Raw genomic sequence first — 14,805 nt, forward strand, 5'->3', positions numbered from 1 at the left:
CCCTCTACGCCCCGCCCACCCGCCCGCCGGCCGCGCATGCGCACCGCGCAGCTCCCCGCCGCCTGACGAGACCCCGCCGCCGCCGCCGCCGCCGGTTCGCGCCCGGCCTCCCCCCGGTCCCGGCCCCGGTCCCGGCCCCGGTCCCGGCCCCATGGCGGAGCCGGCGGCGCTGCACCCGGTGCAGCTCTACGTCTACGACCTGTCCAAGGGCATGGCCCGCCGCCTCAGCCCCGTCATGCTCGGTGAGGCTCCGGGACCGCGGGGAGGAGGGGGGGGGGGGTGAGGCCGGCCCGGTCAGCGTGACGGGGCAGCGCGTAACGGTAACGGTAACGGTGACGGTAACGGTAACGGTAACGGTAACGGGGCCTGGTGGGGAGAAACCGCTGCGATGTGGGGAGCGGGGAGACCGCACAGCGGGACAGCTGGGGAGGGACTGGCAGGGGGAGCAGGGGCAGGGCACGGGGAATGGGGTTAAACTGGAGGAGAGTGGGTTTGGGGTAGGGGTGAGGAGGAAATCCTTCGTTATAAGGGCGGGGAGGCGCTGGCACGGGCTGCCCGGAGAGGCTGGGGGTGCCCCATCCCTGGGGGTGCTCGAGGCCAGGCTGGATGGGGCTTTGGGCAGCCTGGGCTGGGGGGAGCTGTCCCTGCACATGGCACCAGTGATCTGTGAGGTCCCTCCCAGCCCAAACCAGTTTATGACCCTCTGATAACCCAGCCCTCTGTCACACAGGGGTGAGCTCCTCCTCACGGGGCTGGCTGCTGTGAGAGCATCACCGCACCATGCCTTTAGCCGTGCTAAGAGGATCCAGAGGCATTATGTATTATGTCCGTGCAGCGTTCAAGGATCAGTTTAGCCTGCCTGGTTCGAGATCAGGGCTCTCCGTTGTGGCTGAGTGATGAACCTGAACAGCAGAGCCACGCAGCGTTGTTCCTTCCTTCCAGGTGTTGGGGTGACTTAGTCATGCCCCTTGGGCACATCTTCACCTCTCTTGGCAAGTCTCTTCATTTTTCCCCAGGTGTTTTTGTTCTTGTTACTTTCTGTGAGTTTCCTGTAACTTTTCAGTGAATATTTCTGTTCTAAAGTATAAGCGACCAGACAGTGAAGTTCAGTTGGCTTTGATATCAGGTGTGGCGTGTTTAACATCTGTGTGCTGTTGCTCTACCTTCTCTGCAGGTACTGTCTGCTCTCCCTCATTCAGTCTGTTCAGACTACGTTTGTCTGTCCAGCTACGTGATCTAATAATAATAAATGCTAACCAGAAGGAAATGAGATCTCAGTTTGCACCTGATTCTGTGTAGGGAGGGTAACAGGGAGGATAACAGCATTACGAGCTGAATTATTCTGATTTGGAAGATGATACTGAGAGAAATCTTTAAGGAAGATTAAAATCCCATTGCATCGTGGGCTTGAAGAAAAACGTCTTGCAGCTCTTTAAGTTCCCCTGTCCTGTAAGTGAGGTTGTTGCCCACGTGACTCGCAGAATGGGCAGGACCTCGGTTTGCTGCAGCAGCCTTGGCTCACTGCGGTCGAGTCGGCCGGCAGCGTGTGTCAGGTGGAACGCTTGAGCAGGGCGTTCAGCTGTAAGCACCTAGCAGCCCAGAAAGAGTTGGAGCAAAAGCTAACTGTCCAAAGAAAGTACCTTCTGCTTTGTTCCTTGTTCCTAGCCCCAGCACACTACGCTGCCTCACCTCCACGCTTTCCAAAAAACATTAAACTGCTCTGCTGTAAGATCCCAGCAGCTTTGCTCCAAAACGCTAGGGATTTCGTAAAAATCAAGTACAATTCCCTCCCCCAGTCTTCCCTGCTTGGTCTCTCCAGGCACCACAAGAAGGGAAATGAAGCACCCTCATCCCTCTCTTAGTCTTTTCCTTCAGTTGAATACCCTGGATATCACGTAGGAGAAAGTGTTTGACTAATTAGGATAATTTTCCATTTTTAAAAGTTGCTCTTGAGCTCTTGATGAACAACAAGCTCTAAATGGGCTAAACATCTGTCTCCTTACACAATTCCTTCAAGTCTCAGCTCTTCTGCCCTTCAGCCTAATAGTTTGGATTAATGTGCAAACTCTATTTTCACTTGGTACTTAAAACGCACAGGAATAAACGACATCACGTGCGCCATGAGATTAACAAATCGACTCTGCCCGTAAGATAGACTGGCGAGCATCTAATCTGCCTTTGGCTTGGCCTTCCAGATAAACCTCAGCATGGAAGTAATCTGATTTGATTGTTATTCTCAAATTATTCAGGTTTGTTTTCTTTCAAAATGCCCTCATGCTCGTGATGGCAGTCTCCTGAATCAGCACAACAAACAAATCCATTCTGTTCTCCCTGTTCCTGTAGCTAAGCTGAGGCTCCTGCGATTTTTTAACACGTTTGACTGTTGTGTTTTTCTCATATTTTTCTGGTACGTACTTGAGCAAGAAAGCTATTTGCGCTATGAACGTTATAAACAAAGATAATAGCCAACAGCCACAAAAAGCAGATGAAACTTGGCCTCATTCAGCAATTTAAATCTCTGAGAGGCTGAAGTGCACGGATCTATGCATAATTGACATCCCTTCCTGAGTTCTTCTGAGTATCTTCAGGAAATATCCATATGAGCACCTCAGCAAGTAGAAAAGAAGGCTTAAGAGGTTGGGCATTGATCGGGTTTCCAAAGCTTAAGGAGCTGCCATCCTAGAATCTCACGGCTCTGACAGGGTGACTTCCATGCCCACGTTCTTCATCCGTGACAAACAGCAATCTGCCTTGCATCAGCTCGCAATGGCAGCAGCTGAAATTAAACTGAGTTACCCCACGTTTACTGCAGGCTGAGCTTCCTCACAGGTAATTACAGCGGGATAGCTGATGCCTGGTAACTTGGCTATCTGCACTAATTGTTGTTTGATTAAGTGCCTTCAGCTAAATTTGCAATACCTTTTCCTCCTCAACAGGAAGCCCCACTGGAATATTTAAACTCCCTGTGTACCTTGTTGTTACCTTATTTACCTGGATGAGCAGCGGATGCCCAACAAATACCATCCCATGTGGATGTTCCTGTTCTAGGATTATTTGGGGCAGCTCCCCAACAAGCCTGACCTTTTACTTACGAAGCTGGGCAGTGCTGCCAGCAGCAGCTTTATTGGAAGTGTCGCTGCCAGGCCTGGATGCAACTTGCCTTGGGCTGTGGGAACAGCAGTGCAGACCCTTGCTTGGCCGTACGGGCAGGGCTGGCGTGTGTGTTGCATCTTCAGAGGCTGTGAGCAGTGTGTTTTGTGCCTGCTGCTGGACACTGTCCTTGAGGGGTTAAAAAGAAACAGCGGCTCCGTTCAGAGCAGCGCCTGGCAGCAGCTGGCCTCAGACAGCCCTGCCTTGTGGGGCTGTGCTAGCCCGGAGCTGCCCTGCTGTTGTTGCCTGTGGGCTTGGGGCGTAGCAGCCAGGGAGGAGCCCCCCCGGCAGGAGTACAGGGTAACGTGAAGTTCCTTTCCTGAATTCTCTTTGCTGTTTTGCCTTCGTGCGATCAGGGAACCACACTGGTGGAAAGGGATCCCTGGAGGTCCTGTTCAAGGTAGATCCGGTGAGAACAGATTCCTTGTGCTGCTTTTGCAACAGTTTCCTCCTGGAAAACGGTGATTTATTGTGAATAGAAACGTGCGTTAATTTATGAAGATAAAGAGAACGTGAACTGCGCAACGCCAAGGAGGTAGGCCAGCTGCTGCAGGCCGTGCCCTGTGCCCTCCCCAGCTGCTGGTGCTGATGGGCTGTGCTATCACTGCTTTTTGGCAGCTCCGGGATGCGGGGCGAGAGCTCCGACGGGCAAGGTGTGGGACAAGGGACAGAGGATCCAGCTCGGTGGGGTGGGACGTGCTCAAGAGGCAGCAGATCCTGCTGAGATGTTGCGACACGCTGCTCCACTCCCCTCATCGCTGCTGCTATCTTTTGGCCTCCCTCCTGCTCCGTGCCCACGTTTCTGTGCAACAGGATGGCAGAGAATATGTTTGCTGCCTGGCTGCGGGCCACGGCAGTGACAGATGAGTCCACCTACAATAAAACTGTGTATGCTCACTTGGTCGGGACACTGCAGGCATCAGACAGACTTCTCCTTGCCTCCACACGTGTGGGACCCTCATCTGAAGCAGGTTCCCATTTCTGTGCCTATTTTGCGTCAAACTGAAGTGAGGAAATTGCAGTGGTGGCTGTGCGTTCCTTACCTGGGCACGTAGGCATCCCTTTCTGGGAAGGCCTGAGGGATTATCCTCCTCGGAGGATTGGCAAGGCAGTGGCTCTTAAGATAGCCAAGAAAAGTTTTTATTGTCGCAAGCATTTGAATAGAGCTGTTTTTAATTATTATTTCTTTATTTTAAAAAGAGCAGAGCTCTGAAGCTTCACTGAGAGGAGAAAAATGGAAAGGAAGAGAACAATATCTGGACGCGATGGCCTAGAATTCAGGAATTAAGGTCTGCAGCAGGCTTTGGGAGGCCTGATGCCCATCTGACGCAAACAGATGGTGTCCAAACCAGAGCAAAGGCTGTTGGCCCGAAGGTAGCCCAGCAGCACTTCCTTAACAAATTCTTCCTGGCACAATGCCTCTCGTGTTCAGCTGGCTTTTTTTTGTCATCTGTCTACGGTGCTCTTGGTCTAGTTCTAGGAAACCTGCAGGTGCTCAAATCACATTCTGGCACCTAAAAGCGAGGCTGTGACAACAGAAGTTCTCGGGAGAGGTGCTGCCTGGATGTAGAGGACAGGGGTGTGCGATGTGGTGTGCTGAGGACACTTGAAAAAGATGCACCTGGGAACTGGAAAAGAATTTCAAAAGGGGCTCTCTCTAAGACACAATCATGCTATCAGTTTAGCTGCGCCTGAAGCATATCGTTGCTGCTGCTGCGTTCTACAAAACACAATGTTTGATTTTATGACTTGTATAAATTACAACACTAATTCCCACACATTCATTTAGGCTCTTAGTTTGTAAGAGGCGGGGAAGCCAGGGGACAGCTGATTGTAGAGACCATCACCACAGATAGTTGGCTCAAGTCAGATCAGTCGCTGAAAAAGGAAAGTGAGTGCTCCGTGCTGGCAGACCGCTTGGGATTGTGAAAGCAGTGCAAAACTCAACTGTTCTGGTCGTGACTGAGGACTCTGTAACTGTAGGATAGGGTTTCTTTCCTTTGTCTGTAGGCAAAAGCCCAAGGAAGGTAAGCACTGGCAGGGTAGGGTGGCATTGCCAGCTCTGCATGCAGGAGGAAAAATGGGAGGCACTGGTGTGGACAGAGTAGTTCAGGTGGGGAAAAAAGGCATGCTGCTTCTTTAGAACTGCCTCTGGGATGAAAGCTGCGTCTTTGGGGATGCTGTCGTGGTGAAATAACAGGCAAGGTTCCTGTGTGATTGACAGAAGGTAGGCTGAAATCTGGAGAATACATTGCTAATAATGATCTTCTTTTTTCTGCATACAGGGAAACAGCTGGAAGGCATCTGGTAAGTGACTGCATTTAACTTGCATAATGTGTTAACTCCTGTGGCGTAGGAAGTATTATCCATAGATCATATCTGCTGCAGGTCTTAAGAACACTTTAGCACGGAGAAGAGACCAAGGCACTTTCTGTTCCTGAATACAGACTGACAGTAAAATCACATACAGTCAGGTGCTAGGATCTTATGGTTTTAGTCATTGTTTTGGTTTAGTGCTCTCTTGTACCCATTTTCCAGGGTTCAGGATGTTGTCCCTGTCCCAGACAGTGTCATCTAATTGCAGGACTAAACATGAGAGTAAAAGAGTAGGTGGGGTATTAGAGAATCTAGCCTCCTGGTATGTAAGAACCATGGCTACGTTCAGTTACAAATCATTTCCTAGTTTGCTGTAGGTCATGCTCAGAAAGTTTAAAAATAAATAACTAAATAAATAACCCACCTTCTGCGTCTCTCTCAAGCCCTCTCTAGCGATTGCCCAACCGTATCCTCAGTGGGTTGCTATCAGTCAGACCCTTCTGCCAGCAGAGAGAGACAGAGCTAGCTCTGCGACTATCTCTGCAACTTCACCCTCAACCCGTTAGCGGAAGGAGGCTGCTGGAGTTCTCGTGCTGCTGTGGAAGTCCCAATCTTCCTTCGTTCATGCTTAGGCACCTAGCTGAGCCCTTCTTCCCAACCTCCCACAGTGTTACAGTAGGGTTGATAACCATTTCCATTTGTTTTTTTGTCCCAGCAGATACTGTTCCTAGTCACAGAAACGCATTGACTTTTTCCTTCAGCTGTTAACTTGGTGATGACCTTGACCACATATCTTTACTGGTGATTAATGTGCTAGGTTAAATATTTCCTTTGTTTCACCTGTTTTTATTCTCTGGCAGGCACACCTCCATAATAGTCCATAAGGATGAGTTCTTCTTTGACAGTGGGGGAATCTCCAGCTGTGCACCTGTAAGTTAACCTTAGTTTTCTGAGGAGATAATTTTGTCATAGGCTTACAGATCAGATTTGCTTGTGTCCTTTAGAAAAGCAGCAAGTGAAGAGAACTCTGAATTCAGCCAGATGTGGCTGCTTGCCATGGTTGCTCTGGGCATCCGAGGAAAAGAACATGGAGGGAAGTTTAAAAAAAAAAAAAAAAAAAAAAAAAACACGATGCTTTGACAGACCTTTCTACCACTGGAGTGGTGAAACTGATGGGCAATTCTTCTAAAGCAGAATTTTTCTGTATTTTAGATATTTTTGGCACATAACCTCTCATTCTCTGGGTGGAGAATGGGGAAGGCCAGTAGGGCTCCTTGCTTGATAAACTAAAAGTTCCTCCTCCTGTGTCTGGAGAAACCACAGCTCAATTCAGTGAACCCCAAAATAATTCAGTCTGTTGATTTTAATATTTCTGGATGTTAATTGTTACAGGGAGGAACGCTGCTTGGCCCCCCAGACTTGGTTGTTGACCTGGGAAACACTGAAGTCACAGAAGAACTTTTTCTGGAATATTTGTCGTCTTTGGGGGAATCTATGTTCCGGTAAGTAGCAGCTTTTGCTATAAAATCTGTGCGCCAAAAAAAAAAAAAAAAGGCTTTTAGGGAAAGAGGGAGAAAGGTCTTACGAAACCCATCCCATTCACAGAACTTTGCCTAGTGTATTAGTTAGTACTCTCCAGATAAGAGACTGGAACTGATATGTACAACTAGGCAACCCTCTTGTGTGCCAGCCCTGAGCTAGGCTGGGAAGACATTCTACCAGGAAATCTTTCACATGTTTGTTTTGTTGTTGGATTTTGTTGTTGTTGTTGTTTTCAAAATGGAAATTTTGAAACCTAAAATCACACCTAAAACACTTTTGAGAGGATCACCAGGGAAAACGAAGGCACTGTATGAAATATTTCAGTAAATAGTGCTTTGCCCCATGAGTTATGGGTGAAGCTTTGTAGTAAAGCTGCCAACTTTCAGGTAAGTAAAAGCAAGGTCTTGGTTGCTGAAGAATCTTGTCAGCTTCTCAAGAGGATAGGAAATGGTGGCATTAGTGTTCTGGCTAAATTTCAATGTCAATAATTCCTGTGATTTTTTTTTTCCTTACTCCTTCTGTGGTTTTACTCAAAGAAACCTGACCTCACTTATCCTTCAAAAAACATTGTATAGAGTCAGTGATGCAGAGAGATGTCGTTTTCCACCCTGATTCAATTGAATTTGAAGGTGAATTGATGTCTGTATTTTACGTACTTGACTTAGCACCCTTTGTTGGGAAGGGGAGAAAAGTGCTGATGTAAGGAGATGTTCCTCATTAGTGGTCTAAGTTTTTCTTGTTAGATTTATTGCTGGGTCTCGCTTTTCATGTTTCAATTCCTTTCCTGTGGCGCAGAAGTGAGTCTTATAACATCTTTGAACATAACTGCAACACCTTCAGTAATGAAGTGGCACAGTTCCTGACAGGAAGAAAAATCCCTTCCTACATCACTGACCTTCCATCTGAAGTTCTTGCCACGTGAGTATGCATTCTGCTTCTCCCTGTAGTCTATTGCTTCATGCTAATGCTTAAACATTTGACAGAGGCAGCAGTACCAGTTTCTGCTGGCTCTGTGAGAACCAACATGAGATTAAAGGAAAGCAAATAGCATCCTCTCCTTAATGCTTACAACACTGTCCGACAGGTGCTAACTGGCACTGGCATTACTGAGAAGGTGTGAAAGAAGGTCGTTCTTCTGTCTTTAACTTAAATTAGCTATTTTGTGAGGGCCTCTCTTTTGTGACCAGACACATAAAGGGACTTTCTGGAAGTGATGCAAGTGTGTCTTTTCTTTGGTAGCTGTTTGGTTTTGTCTTTTTTTTGTCTTGGGAAACCAGTATATCTCAAAGGTCACGTCTCATACTCAAAGCACCAGTGAAGAAGTCAGTTTTGCTTGTGAAGAGGCAGGGGAGATGTAATTTTAAAATTACTGCTGCAGCTTTAAAGCTAGAACTGAGTGGAAAAAGAATATGAAAGAGGAAATGAAGGCAGGTCAGCTTGACCTCTTCTGTTGTACTCTGAACTGGTGAGGATCCCAGCAGGGTGATTTAGCTCCATTGTTTAGGTCTTATTTCTCATAGCAGTGGTGTACCACGTCATCTGAGAGACACATCTTCTGCCTTGGGCTCTTATTTCCTCAGATCCCTCAGCCAGGCTGTAACAGAGTGAGTCACACCAAAAGACAAACTTGGTGCTACAGATTGCAACAGACGTGATTCTCTGTGTTGAATCATTGTCTTATAAGGGGACTAGGGGCTATTCTAGTCTTTAATATTGATGCGGTGCTTAATGAAGAACTGCAGTTGCATAACAGGGATTTCATTCGCATGCTTAAGTAGAATGAATTACTGAAAGACAGTTTCAGGCACACTAATACCACATTAGCGGCGTGGGTGTGTTAGGACTTGGAATTAACTTTATATAAAATCTGCTTTAAGATCCTTAGCTATTGAACAGTAAATTCTGCATGATAAGTTAAATCTAGTTTGCTTGTAGTGAAAAGTGAAAGTCTCTTCATCAACTTTACTTCTGTTATGGTGATTTGATTCCAGTCTAGGAAGTGAGCCCATTTCTGTAGTAAATGGGAAAAATTGTTCAAGTAAGTTATTTGATATGTTTATTTCTTTGCCTTCTCAGACCTTTTGGACAAGCTTTAAGGCCCCTCCTGGACACCATCCAGATCCAGACACCTGGAGGAAATGCCTTCAGCAGACATAATGGACAGAGCTAACAGGAGTGACCCATTGTGCCCGGCCTCACCATGCCTCTTCCTTTTTAAACACGAATCTACCAGATTTCTATTTTATAATTTCCCATCAGAATTAACTCTATGGAAATTACAGGACCAGTTTTAAAATTTCCTAGGGAGAGGGTTATCAGGGTGCATGTAAGACAATGCTACCAAAAAGATTGCCATAATTTCTAATAGTATTGTACTAATTTATAAAGGCTGTCCTGCCTGAGTTAGGCTGACACTTTCTAAGTAACTCCCGTGCTGGTAAGTGGGAATTCATTCCGTGAACATTCAAGCACCCGTTACACATTTTGGTGTAAAGGGGATGTCCTAGCCATCCCTGGCAGGCTCACATCTTTCTCTTGTCACTGCGTGTATTCTGGGGGTATTTACTGACGTCTGTAGCAAGAAGACAGAGGAAGTGTTTGTAGCCTAGGAAGTGAAGGTGTCCCTGTACTAGTCTTACACATATTTCATTAACGTTGTGTTATTTGCTCAGGGGACAAGCTCAACTCATCTGATCCGAGTATTTGCAATGTCACAGCTGAGTGGAAAGGGTGGCCTCGCTGAGCTAGTCAGCATCACTTTCAAAGCTGAAACTTTCAGTGGGATCAGCTGTGTGTGGGTGGGAGGCTGCAACTGAAAATTACCAGGAGCCTTGTAAGGCGAGATCCAAGTGTTAAGGGAGAGAACCAGCTGAAAGAACAGAACCTCATGAGCAAATGTTAGGTGAAAGTAAGCTTCCTTTTCTCCAAGCAGGTTTGTCAGCAGATGGGTAGAATCCTGTTAACTTTTACCTTTGCTCAGGAGCTATTTTTTCTCACTAAGCCAGAGTTACAGTACAGTGAGGCAGGAAAAACATGGCAGCTGCACAATAATGAGAGCGCTCTGCTTAAGTGAGAGAAATAAGTGCTAGGTCTCCCCAAATTTACAGAAAATAAGGAATAGTGAAGTTAAGCTTTTCTGTGGAACGGTTGAGTTGATTGGGATGCATGGAGAAGCAGTCCTATCCTTAGATGGATGTTAGATTGTATCAATACTACATCTTCTAATTTAAGGTTCTTACAGCTTTGCAATTATTTGCAGTGGGGAAAAAAAATCAGGGGAAGGAAAGATGAGGCACACTGATTTCTTTTCATGCATGTATATACACTGATTTGCTGAACAATTCTGTAGCAAGTACACTTCAGAAGGAACACGAGAAAGATATCGGGCAAACCCCCAAAACATTGCTGGTGTTTCATAAATGGGGATTGCATATCCCAGATGCCGCTGAAGAAAGCATCTATGCAAAGTATAGCCCTTGGTTCCAGTGCTTTGTTGTGCAAACAATTGCTGCAAGCTCAGTCCTGCATCTCTCCGTATACCTAAAGGAGATGTCTTTCCTCTGCTGGGCTATCTTTCTCCCAGAGTAATACAGATTAATATGTTTCTCACGCTGTTATTTTTGTGGGGATGAAGTGGAAGAAACCCACAGTTCAGTCACTCTGTCAGTTACTCTGTTGCCCTGCGCCTTGTGGAGTCACTACACGAGTGGAAGTCGGGGACTGTCAGTCCCTTTGCAGTTGTGTGTAGCTGCTCTGAGTGCAGGTGGCCCTTGTAGCCCAGAATGTTTTTTTGTTGTCAGTGGTGAATTTTTCCTTCTGTCATTCTCTGCTCGTGCCATCAACATTTTAAGTGTTCATTTGACAGACTGGACTAGGAGGCAACTCCAGCAGTTAGTACAGATGCAAAAGCTTAATGCAAAAGTTTTCAGTCTTTCACCATCAAAACGTACTGTTTGCAGAAAGCATTCTGTAGTAAATTATTTACCATACAGCACCTCTTGGTGCTTCTGGAGAAGGAATTGGTAAGTGTTTGTTTTCTGGTAAGCCACAGCGTAGTTTTCCTGTTGTCTGTGTAATCCCCTCCAGACTCTTTCCATGCCTATTTTGTGAAGAATAACGGTCTCTCATCTGAGTACAGACATGACTATACCACAAAACACAACAGCACGTTAGAGATCTTGGCGCTTCCTCCGTCGAACAGGTATACAGAAGCTGATACAACGCAGCACAACATCTGGGTATGCTAGTTTGGTACCCACAAGGAGCACAGCTGTGGTTGTTTCTTTCGGCAAACTATCACTTCAGGTACAGCCATCTGCTGGTACAGCTGTTCTGCAAGGCAAGCACAGGCACCACAGTCTCTAGTACCACGGTCTCTGCCCCATGCTTCATTGCATGACAAATGTGTCCACTTCAGAGGTCCTGAGCCTGGTTTCTGCTTCAGGGCCTTTTCCTTTCCTGCCTCCTGGCAGGATGTAAGAGGTTCACCCCAGGCATTTTGCAATCAGCCTTTTCCCCTCCTGAGCAGCCCTGTTGCGGAGAGAATGCTGCTACTTGAGTATTGGTGGGTAAAATTTCACTCAGACAAATTCTGGTTGTGGTAATTTTGGTACTCTCAAAAGGAGCTCCAGAGGGTCTCCATGTCTCTGGACCTACTCTGTGTATTGTGGCGAAGGAACTACAGGAGGAGATCCTGTTTGTTTGATCTTACTGGGTAATGAGACCCTTGCACCCCGTAGGCCTCTTAGGAAACCCATTTTCTCCAAAGATGGTTGCGTGTAAATTGCAGGTCTGTGCAGCCAACATTCCTCCCAGCCATACCTACTCATAGGTGCACAAACTAGAATGAGCAGTGTATGTAAGTGTACAGAGGTGGCAAACTTCAGCCAGCTGATTGACAAAGGGGAGCAGGGAAGCTGAACTCCTGGAGGGGAGCAGGACCCTTTTTCCCACACTTACTGTTCTGTCAAGTGTTGCTGGGGTTCCACCATGCCATTTTTAAAATGTTAATAACATCTTTAGACAGAAAGTGATGTTTTGATTTTTTTTTTTCTATTACAATAAAAAAGTACAGCAATTTCCTGTTTGGTTGTATGTGTCCACGCAGCTACCCAGCAAAGGTAGCTCACCAGAAATCTGCTTCGTGCTGTTCCCAGCTGGAAATTGCAGGTTAAGAAACCATCCCAACCATCCCAGCAGTTTGTGCTGTGTACCGCTGGTAGAAGTGACAGTGGCTACTGCTCTTTGCTAGAACTGGTCATGGGCAATATTTTTATTTAAATTTGGGGACATTTTACTTCTGCAATCACTGTGGTATGTTAAAATCCCTCTTCTGAGGGCTGGCACAGCTTGGATGAGCTGAATAAAGGTCAGACAGTAGGCGGTTTGTCAGCACAGATCGTGTACAGCCATTGCTCATTTAAGTGTTCAAGAATGAAATACCCGATGTGTGCTCTTGAAGAAGAGGCCCAAAAGAGCTTAAACATAACAAAAGGCTCTATTTTTTTTTCTCTCCCGCTTGTCTCAGTGCTACTACTTTAAAAAGGAAGGAAGAAGCTGTAAGAAGTGGGCTTCATCCCTGGGTTCCTCTGGAGCTGCAGAGGGCATACGGGTGAGGGTTATGTAGCAGCGTCCATCGTACCTCTGCTGGTAGGCTGCTAAAAATTAGAGGAAAGATGCGGCTTTGGGTGATAAATTATTTCAGTATGGGCTTCTGGACACTTGCTGATGGCATCCATGTGCTGGGCCACACAGCTTGCTGTTTGTACAGCAATCTGTATGGATATAGTAGGGTAAGGGGCTTTAACTAAGGTTCATGGTTGTGGTTATTTTGGTCTGTTCTTCAGATGGGGTGCTGGTTTACTTTCAAGTATTAGCCCCAGGTAAAATACCTGGGAGTGAGTACAATGGGGAGATGTTGACCATAATAGCAGCCCTAGTCGTAATGTACAGTGCTCACAGACACCGTCAAAACTTGGACCAAAATACCTGCTTTCATCCACAACTGCTGCTGTCCAAGTCGCAAGTAAGGGAATGCATCAAGGGAGAAGCTAAGCAGCTCTCTGAAGTACCAAATAACTGGAACAGCCGCAGTGGCTTGTTCTCAGAGCTAACCCAGGTGGTTTTTGTGCTCTCAGGGAAATCACAGTGGCACTGGCCCTCCCCAGCTGATGGTGAATGGCCATAAAGGTGCTGAGGGAGGTGGTTTGGCGTGCTGTAGACTTGAAAAGACTTCGTAAAGCAGCACGACGGAAATAATAAGCTGGAGAAAGCACAGCAGGTAGGTCAGATTTTGGAAAGCTCTACCGCTGGCTTAAAGCCAGCGTTTTCTGTAGGCGTGCAGAAAACGAAGCGGAGCAGTGCCTTGGTGGCCCTCCTGATGCCGGCAAGTGCCACCGGGTGGCAGTGCTGGGGCGTTGTGCAGCACGGAGCTGCTCCTGCTCCCCGGGAGTTAAGGGGGTCAGGTCCCACGGAGGGGCCTTTTTGGTGGCTGTCTCCTGCCCCGTGTGGAAAGATGAGCCCCAGCTGGGTGCCCGAGGGGAAAGCTGCCCATACATGCGGCCTCTGCAGCAGAAGCCTGCGCTGGCCTCAGGCACTGAGTAACACAAAGATCCCAGTGGAGACCACGTCCTTTTTATTAAATCCAGACCCAGATGTGGTCGAGAGCCTGCCCTCTTCCTCCTGCTGTGCTATGAAGTGTAGATGTGGATGTGCAGGGTTATGGTTTTAGTCCAACTGGGTGAAGGGCTGAACACCCAGCTTTTGCAAGCACAAGGTCAGCCAAGAGACTGCAGAGCGATTGATTCAAAGATCGAAGCCAAAATTCCTTTAAGTGGTATATTCTTTATTGCAGCGCTGGATGCACGGGGGATCTCTCCACCTATCGTGCATACCCAAAGCAAAAAGCAGTCTTGAATTTATACAATCAATCTATCAATATTCTACAAGCACCTATACATATGCATTACCTATCCCCGCCTTCCCTCGCTTCTCATGCTAATTAGCCTTTTGGCACCTTGCGCCTGCGTAGAGCCTTCCAAGAACTGTGGGCAGGGGTCTTTGGGAGGAAGACCCCGAGTCTTCCTCACAGTGTACTTTTCACCTTTGGTCAGGAATCTGCTGAATTGGCATGTTTCTTAATTGCGAGAGCTGGTTGTTGCCAATTCTTCCGTTTGTTGTATCTTTATAATGAATTCCAATGTCCAGTTTTGAGATTTATAGTCCTTACGTTTGTTTCTCTGTCCGTCTGCCGCTTCCTTATCATGAGTTTCAGTGTCTTGTTTCGAGATATACAGTCCATGTCTGGGGATTGTCCTTGCCTCCCCAATGCCTCCCCAATACCTCCTTAATCACGATGGTGGTGTCCTGGAGTCCTCACGGGAGGCAGGTTGGCCTGAAATAACTGCGAGGCTGGGCACAACGTTTGGGATGCCCTAAGGGAGCAGCTGGGAGGACAGACCAGAGGGGTAGTGTGGGCTATGGAGAGAACTAAAGTGCTGCCACATCTCTGGGGCCGTGAGGGGAGCGAGCTGGCAGTTGTTCCCAGCACCATGTCTCCTCCAGTCAGACAGGGGACGTATTGTCTTTGTACCGTGCTGTGCCTTACAAACAAGAAATGGCTTGTGTTTATGGGCACCAGGAGTTCGCTGTGCGTCTGACTGCACGGCTGTCTCTTGAGGCAGACAGTGCATGGCTGCGCCGCACAGAAGAGAGAGATATGTGTGATTGCACGTAGACAAGCCCTACAAAGGACCATAATCCTAAAACCAACCCCAAAACCCCCTTGGACCAGCTGCC

The 14,805-nt window shown here is 47.3% G+C and overlaps 1 protein-coding gene across 1 annotated transcript; it reads left to right on the forward strand.

Annotated features, from left to right (window-relative positions):
* The first annotated feature begins 63 nt into the window (after positions 1 to 63).
* On the forward strand, positions 64 to 11,023 carry DESI1 (desumoylating isopeptidase 1). The gene is made up of 6 exons (XM_084306576.1): positions 64 to 242; positions 5,436 to 5,457; positions 6,327 to 6,396; positions 6,859 to 6,968; positions 7,804 to 7,926; positions 9,085 to 11,023. Exons 1-6 carry the CDS (start codon positions 152 to 154, stop codon positions 9,176 to 9,178), a joined length of 510 nt encoding a protein of 169 aa, XP_084162702.1. The 5' UTR covers positions 64 to 151; the 3' UTR covers positions 9,179 to 11,023.
* The last annotated feature ends 3,782 nt before the right edge of the window (positions 11,024 to 14,805 follow it).

The sequence above is a fragment of the Netta rufina genome, assembly GCF_964035555.1.
Source record: "Netta rufina genome assembly, chromosome: 1".
Taxonomy (NCBI): Eukaryota; Metazoa; Chordata; class Aves; order Anseriformes; family Anatidae; genus Netta; species Netta rufina.

Excerpts from the sequence above, each read along its gene's own strand:
- DESI1 (XM_084306576.1), top strand. The coding sequence starts at position 152 with ATGGCGGAGCCGGCGGCGCTGCACCCGGTGCAGCTCTACGTCTACGAC. Across the intron at positions 243-5,435 it reads CCTCAGCCCCGTCATGCTCG|GGAAACAGCTGGAAGGCATC; the intron begins GTGAGGCTCCGG and ends TTCTGCATACAG. Across the intron at positions 6,397-6,858 it reads GAATCTCCAGCTGTGCACCT|GGAGGAACGCTGCTTGGCCC; the intron begins GTAAGTTAACCT and ends TAATTGTTACAG.